Genomic DNA, 8070 nt, shown 5'->3' on the forward strand with positions numbered 1-8070 from the left:
GGTCATATATCTAAAAGTATCTGAGACCAGCTTTGAACCCAAAAAGATGAATCTTCCTTACTCCAGACTTGGCAACTTTTAACTCCTGTGCTACCCAACTGCCTAGTTAGATAAATAGAAGTTATACTGAAAATCCTCTTGTTACTTCTTTCCAGGTTGTGAATGTATAAAGGTCACAGAAAGGTCAAGAAGAATAAAGTTTGAAAAAAGGCCATTAAATTTGGCAACTAAGAGATCATTGGTCAACTTTGGGGAGAACATTTTCAGTGGGATTATAAGGTAGGAAACCAGATTGTACGAGAAGAAAAAGAAAGAAAAAGCAAAGGCACATATTTTAGATGGCCTTTTTGAATAGCTTAGCTACTAAGGACTACAAAAAAAAATATTAAGGATGGAAAAATTTAATGAAATATTTTTCAAGATGAGGGAACATGGACATGTTTGTAAGCAATAGAGAATGAGCCAGTAAACAGAAAATAAGTGAAAGAGTAGTGGGGTGGGGGGAATCTGTTGGAGGAGAAAAATGGAATCACTTGGAACCAGCACAGGGGTTAACGGTATTGAGGAATCAAGCCACTTCCTCGTGTGAGACAGGAGTGATGGCAGAGATATTGGCAAAAGGTTACTGAGGATTGGAAGATGAGAAGAACTCATTTTTTTTGTAAATATTTAAAGGTTTTTCAGCTGAGAGGGTGAGGAAAGGGATGAAAATGGAAGAGATTTTATGGAGTGTGATAGTAATTGATAATATAATAGAATTTTCTAGAGCAGTGTGGACTTGTGTAATATAAATTTGTAGTAGACCCAGACTGAACAGTTGTGTAATTTTTCTCCCCCTTTGTTCAGCAATAAATGTGTAGGAGTAAAAGTGGAAAATGGTAGGAGTGATCCAAGGCTTATGCTTGGCAGTACATATTTGGTGATATAAAAAAGATTTGTTGGCTTTTGTTGTTTGTCCTTCATTAAAAAGACCACCAATGAATTAGATTTAAAGTGAGTCAGAGCTGCATGTGAAGTCACTGGTCTCTCTCTTCCTGAGTTGTTAGTCTGGTAGCAAGACGTCTTAAAAGAAAACTGGTGATAGATAGCCCAGGATGCTGTGGCTGATGTTGGTATCTTCCATGTCTGAACAATCTCTTCACATTCCACAGCCTTCATAGCCATTGGAACAAATTGTTTTCATCCACCCATTCTGCCAAAGAAAATCTTCATATGCTTGGGGTAAACATCCCCGACTCACCTGGTTCAAGCGAACCAGGGATTCAAGAGAGAATGATAGTGTAAAATTTATTTGATTCACCAAGGGGTCAAGATGAGAAAAAAAGGAGAGGCTTGTGTAAGAGCATCAGAGGTTCAGAAGATGGTATGCATGGAGAGTAGGTTTTGTAGGGAAGGCAGAGAGGTTAAGATAAGGGGATTTCAAAATTTTTCAATGTGTGGCTGTTACATCTGTGGGTGATGGCAAGATCCAAGGCATGACCATCCTTGTGTGTGGCTGACACAGAAGGTAGGTTAGATTGAGAAACTGAATCATTAGAATAAGAGAGAGTCATTATGAATGTTTAAGTCTCCTAGTATGAGGACAGGAGTTGGGGAGAGAAAAATTATAAGGATAAATATCAAATTCATTGAAGAAAGAAGGGGAATGACCTAGGGATCTAAAGATAATAGCTATGGTGGTAAATATGAAACCTCAGAAAAAGATTACTGAGTGATGAAGGTAGGGAAAAATTTGGAAATGGCAACAGGAAACACCTGCCTTCCCTCAACCAAGGAACCAAGAAGATTGAAGGTACAGGCAAGATTGGAAAAGGTGGCCATGGGAGAGGTGGGGGGCAGGGCTAGGTTTCAGTAATAGCCAGTAGACAGCAGTTGAAAAAGCTTTAGGATGAAGGGAAGTTTGTTGCCTGTGGAACAGGCAGTCCAGAGGGCAGAGAAGAATGATTGAAAACTTTGGGGGCAGCTAGGTTGGTGCAGTGGATAAAGCACCGGCCCTGGAGTCAGGGGTATCTGAGTTCAAATCCCGCCTCAGACACTTAATAATTACCTAGCCGTGTGGCCTTGGGCAAGCCACCTAACCCCATTGCCTTGCAAAAAAAAAAAAAAAAAAAAACCTTTAAAAAAAAGAAAACTTTGGGATAGAAGGGTGGTGGACGATGAAAAGGAGAAATAAGGTAGTAAGGGGATTAGGGGTGAACAAGGTTTGGATGATCTACAGGGGTTCAGAATCACTGAGTTGGGAGAGTATGAGAATATTCTTCATTGAGTGGAAGGTGCTACTACTCTTCCCAAAAGAGCCTGGACATCTGGCTAGAGGCAAATACGGTTTGAGATGGGGAAACCCTATTTCACTGATCCTCCTTCCTCTAAAGGAAGGAGATTAGGGAGGAAAAGTCCCATTCTGCCCTCCCCCCAATTCTTCCTCTTCCCTCAGGGTATGGCCACAGCAGGATATGGAAGGCCTAAGGTCAAAGAAACCTTGCTCCTCTTTGCACTAGTGGGTTATCCACTTTCTAATTGGGAGATTGGGATGGTAGGGGTGTTGCTTTGTACTGGTAAGGATTGAAGTTGTTGCTTTGGAGTAAATGTCTAATCAAACCCATTGTCTTCCGGAGGACAAGCTGCCCCCAAAAGGAAATGGAAGGCACCAGGCAAGATCAGGTCAGAGGAACATTAGGATTATCTTCTTTGTAGTTTAAGAGCTTGAAGGGACCAGGAAGGTAATCTAGTACAATTCTCTTTCATTTTATAAATGTTGAGTGGAAACAAGCACCACACATGCTCACATGAGTTAGTACCTCTCAAAGTTAATTCCCCAGGCACCAGTTTTGTATATCCTAATGGCATACATACCATCTGATGGAAGCCCTTCTTTTGATCAGTGAGAGGAAAATGGGCCAGGAAAAGAATGGTTGGAACAATACTTTTTCCATGAGGAAATGCTCAGAATAGAGATGAAGGCATTTGGGATCAGTTTGTGTGGTCTAATTTATGTAAACTCTTGTGGGATTTATCCATGCCAGGACTGACAAACTGTCTCTATTCCTTTGAATTTCCATCAGTGTGCTATCCCTTCTGAGTTCCAATAACTGCATGCAACTAATAGCTTAAGTTGGTTTATCACAGTGGTTTTTCACAACCACATGGAGGTGTACACAGCTTTGCCTGGTATTTACCAATGCTTTAATAAGAATCATAAGAGCCTAAATTAGTCAGACAGATCTAAAAATATTCAGATGTATTATTTGTTTTTCACTTTGACAAGAAATTTGAAGTGTGAAGGAACTCTATGAGATCTCTTGGGCCCCCTCGTTTCACAAATAAGAAAACTGAAGCCCAGCAAGATCAAATGATTTATTCATATCTTATGGGGAGGAGGGAAAGAGAGGACATAGTTTGTGGTTGTTGGGGGTGGTCACTGGCACTAAAATCCAGACCTCCTGGGTCCACCCAGTGTCTTCTTCCACAGCAGAAGTGTCAAATTTCAGACAGCAAAATTTCAAGTATTAGAGCAAATGTTAACAAAATAAAAATACAGCATAACATAAATGATGCTAATTTGTGATTTCCCAATTCAATATACATCCTGCAGGGATCTGGTTCTATTTAACATCACTGTTTTATGGAATGTTAGGCTGCCAGGCTCCAGAGCAGGTACTGTTTTGTTTCTACCTTTGTAGTCTCCTGGAGCAGGATGATGTTTTACTCAGACCCAGAAAGACCCAAATTCAAGTCTTGCATTTAACCACACAGACTCTTATCACCCTGAGTAATTAATTTAACTTCTCTGTGTCCTAGGCCCCTTCTAAGCTCACAAGGTGTCACATGGGCTGACCTGCACTGTTAGAGGTAGTTTCTTCTGTAAATTCCCAAAATCAATAAAAATAACAGGACCAATCTCAATCTCTTTGTAGTTCCAATGTCTTGCACATAGTAGTCACGTAGTTAATGCTTGTTAGATTGAACTAGAACTGGGATTAACTACCTATCACTGATAGGTTTACATGTCTTGAAATTCACTTCATCCATGTGCACCAATACAACATTCCCTGACCCATTCATGCCCTTTCTAACATAACACCAACCTAACCATTTTATTTTTAGGTTTTTGCAAGGCAAATGGAGTTAAGTGGCTTGCCCAAGGCCACACAGCTAGGTAATTATTAAGTGTTGGAGGCAGCATTTGAACTCAGGTACTCCTGACTCCAGGGTGGTGCGCACTATCCACTTACCGTTTTACATTAAGGAACTAACACTCAAAAGACTGCCAAAGATCACAAATATATTAAATGACTGACAGAATAAGGATTCAATCTCAGGTGATTTCAAGTTCAACCCTTTGTAATTCAATAATATGCCTCGAGTTATGAAAACACAAAATTTTCCTCAAATTTCTTAAACATCAAGTATCTCAAGATCCTCTGCCAAAGTATCCCTTTGCCATCTATTCTCTAGGGCAGGCCTCTTTCATTTGAAAGATGGATTATACCAATTGACTGCAAAAGTAATGTGAACTCACATTTGTACAGTTTTATCTATATTTAAGCAGTTAAATCAACAAAGTTAATTAGGTAACTTCAATTAATAAAAGGTTTCACTCAACCCAATGCCAAAAAGAAAACATCTAGTGATCACTCAGTGGACAGGTCAGGCAAACTATAAATCTATCACAAGACTTATAGGACTAATCATTTTAGAGCTGAAAAGGAACTTGGAGGCCACCAAATTGAGACTGGGATAGAGGTTAATTGCCCAAGGTCACAGGACTGCACTTATATCAATTAGTGCCTCTCAAAAAGATTCCCTAGACACCAGTTTTGTACATACTAATGGGAAACTCTCCTTAAATTGGTGGAACCCCTTCCCATCAGCTCAATGAGAAAAAATATTTGGGGAAGTGATTTTATAAAAGATTTGAAATTAGATCTTCCTGATTCGAAGTTTAACACTACCCCATGTACCATCTTAGTCAGTATTAAATTCTACTAAGAAGGGTCCACAGGAATGGGTAGTGCCACTTGTATTTTAATCAGGGAGTCCAACATAGTTCAGATATTCAATCTTCCCTATCCTGTCCAACAGGCTCGGGTATAATATATGCACTCTGTGCATAGGTAAGACAAATCTATAAACCAACAATTGGAAAGTAAATTTATTCAAGGGACAATATTTCACAAATGTCAACAATGAACCTTTATTTTGGATCTTATCACCAAAAATGGTTACCACAGTTTATAGTGTAAAACTTTTTATAAGCTGCTCAGAAAGGGGAAGATACTGGTTAAAGTATCCTAGGAAATGGAGAATGAGTGAAGATAGCCTGAGCAAATAACTCCCTGATAATTTCACTTTCTTTGGCCAGAAAAGCTGGTGGTGGTGGCTCAGGTTTCACATTTGGGGGAAAAATAACAGCAGCTCTGCCTTTTATCTTCCCTCTCCTCCCCACCCCTATACTCAAGTTGCCAATAAGTAAAGTGGTTAATGGGTTCAAGGAATTAATCATATAAACCCCTTCTCCCAGGTACTAGGTTCATATCATACCCTTTCTCTGTCCACCCTTCTGGAGGAGTCAATTGAGAAACTATCCACCCAGTTTTTCTGGAACACAGATTTAAAAATGCAACTTTTGCAGATTGGCCTCTAGGTGCTATGAAATTTTTGTCGCCCGTGCTCTAGTTTTATCCAGTCTTGGAAACAAGAGTCCAGTGTCAGGTCCCAGTCTTCTCCCTTCAAAAGGACAAGGCTGACCATGGTACCGAGGAAGGAAGTTTATGTCCTGAAGGCCCCTCTCAGTTTCAGAGATATTTAACCTAGAAAGAAGCCTGTCAGCTAGCGTTGGGGTAACTGGTTGAAGCAACATCCCAAAGACTCGCAGGCACTCTAGTGTTACATGCAGTATTGTGTCGAGCCACCGAGCATCGCTCAAGTTCTCCCTGTTCAGCTTCCAAGGTGCATTGCGCTGGACAAAGCTATTAGTCTGCCGGACACAACTGGACACTGCTTCCAAGGCCTTGTAGATTTGGAAATTTTCATAGTAGTGCTCCACCTGTAGGGGCAAAGCTGATACCGCCCTCACCAAAGCATAGTCTTCTGGCTGGGCCTTTGAGGTAACTCCCCTCACACAAGGGAAACAGGAGGTGCAGAATTCTGGGAAGATGCCGGTAGGGTTCAGGCTAGCGGCAGTACATCGATTCAGGAGCCCTCCTAGAGCATCTGCCAGCTCAGCATCAAGTAACTTGACTACTTTCTTTTCATAGTAGTCACAGTCCCAGTTGGGGACACCTTGCCTTAGGAGGAAGTAACGGAAGCCATCTACAGTGAACCTCTCCAGGCACGTGGAGGGATCAACCACATTGCCCAGGCTCTTGGACATCTTTTGGCCGTGTACCGTCCAGTGGGAGTGTACATAGATGCGATGAGGGGGGCTCATCCCGGCCCCCAGGAGCAGGGCGGGCCAGTAGATGGCATGAAACCTGAGGATGTCCTTGCCGATGACGTGGTGGGTGGCGGGCCACCAGGCGGCGTGTTCCGAGTCCGGGTACCCCAGGACGGTGAGGTAGTTGACCAGGGCATCGACCCACACGTAAATGGTCTGCGTGGGGTCGCCGGGGACCTGGAGGCCCCAGTACAGGTGGCTGTTGCCCCGCGACACGGAGAGGTCCGGCAGGTCCTCCTCCAGCCACTGGAGGACGGTGCGGCGGAAGGGGTCGGGGCAGATGGCCCGGGGGTCGTCGCGGAGCCAGCGGCGGAGGGGCTCCCGGAACTGGGAGAGTCTGAAGATGTAGTTCTGCTCCGCGGTCCAGCACACCGGGTGGCCGCTGTCCAGGGCCACGGGCCGGCGTTCTCCGCCCGGGCCGGGCCTCCAGGTGACTTTGGCCTCGGGCAGGAAGCACTCGTCGGAGGCGCAGTACCAGCCCTCGTAGAGGCCCTTGGAGAGCAGCCCCCGGGCGCGCAGCGCGCCCCAGAAGTGGTGCACGGCGCGCTGGTGCCGGGCCTCCGTGGTGCGCAGGAAGTCGGTCACGGAGACGCCGGCCGCGCGGAACAGCGCCCGGAACTGGGCGGACACCCGGTCGCAGAGCTCGGCCGGGGCCACGCCCGCCGCGGCGGCCGCCTGCTGGATCTTCAGCCCGTGCTCGTCCGTGCCGGTGGACAAGCGCACCGGCGGCCCGGCCCGGAGGCGGCGGTAGCGGGCCAGCGCGTCGGCCAGCAGCGCCGAGTACAGGTGGCCGATGTGCGGGGCCGCGTTCACGTAAAAGATGGGGGTCGTGAAGCAGGCGCGGCCGGAGCGCCCCTCGCCCTCGCCGCCGCCGCCGCCGCCGCCGCCGCCGTCGTCACGGCAGCCTCGGCTGCCCCGGGCGCAGAGCCGAGGCCCCGGGCCCGGCCCCAGGCGCCGAAGCGCGGCGCGAAGCATGAGCGGAGGCTCGCGCGGCCGCAAAACAAGCCGGGGCCGGCGCCGGCATGGAGCGAGCCGGGGCGAGGGAGGCGGCGCATGCGCTCGCTCCGCCCAGCCCGGAGCGGCCAATCGCCGAGCAGCGCGCGAACGCGGCGACGTCGCCCCTCCCCCCGGAAGCACCCTCCCGTGGCGGAGCGGAGAGAAAGAGCAAGCGGGACGCGGGGCGCCGCGCGCCGGGCGCCGGCCTCCGATGCTCGGCGTTCTCGCTGGCGGAGCGGGTGAAGCGAAGGAGAAAAGGTTTTTCCTTCTTTCCTCCAGAAGCCTGACGGAGCGCGTGAATTGGGGTTCTTAAACCTTTAAAGAGTAACTCGAGGGCGGCTAGGTGGCGCAGTGGATAGAGCACCGGCCCTGGAGTCCATAATCGTCTAGCCGTGTGGCCTTGGCAAGCCATTTATAAAAAGTGCCGCAGTGGCCCCGGCTCCCCCGGGCCTGAGGCGCGGGAGGATTGCCAGGCGCTCCTGCCCCCCTCACCCCCATCCTACATGGGAAGAGGCAAATCCGGAAAAGAGGGGGCGTGGCCAGGCCCGCGGCCGGCCGGTGGGTGTTGGAAGCGGAACCAGGACTGCTTTCACTCGCACCGCTGCCTCGAGACTAGGAGATACCGGTGCTTATTTTTA

The 8070-nt window shown here is 47.2% G+C and overlaps 1 protein-coding gene across 1 annotated transcript; it reads right to left on the reverse strand.

Annotated features, from left to right (window-relative positions):
* Positions 1-3342: 3342 nt before the first annotated feature.
* On the reverse strand, positions 3343-7455 carry MARS2 (methionyl-tRNA synthetase 2, mitochondrial). Its single transcript, XM_074215392.1, has one exon. It carries the CDS (start codon positions 7409-7411, stop codon positions 5648-5650), a length of 1764 nt encoding a protein of 587 aa, XP_074071493.1. The 5' UTR covers positions 7412-7455; the 3' UTR covers positions 3343-5647.
* Positions 7456-8070: the final 615 nt, after the last annotated feature.

This window comes from Macrotis lagotis, chromosome 1 (genome assembly GCF_037893015.1).
Source record: "Macrotis lagotis isolate mMagLag1 chromosome 1, bilby.v1.9.chrom.fasta, whole genome shotgun sequence".
NCBI classification, from domain to species: Eukaryota; Metazoa; Chordata; class Mammalia; order Peramelemorphia; family Peramelidae; genus Macrotis; species Macrotis lagotis.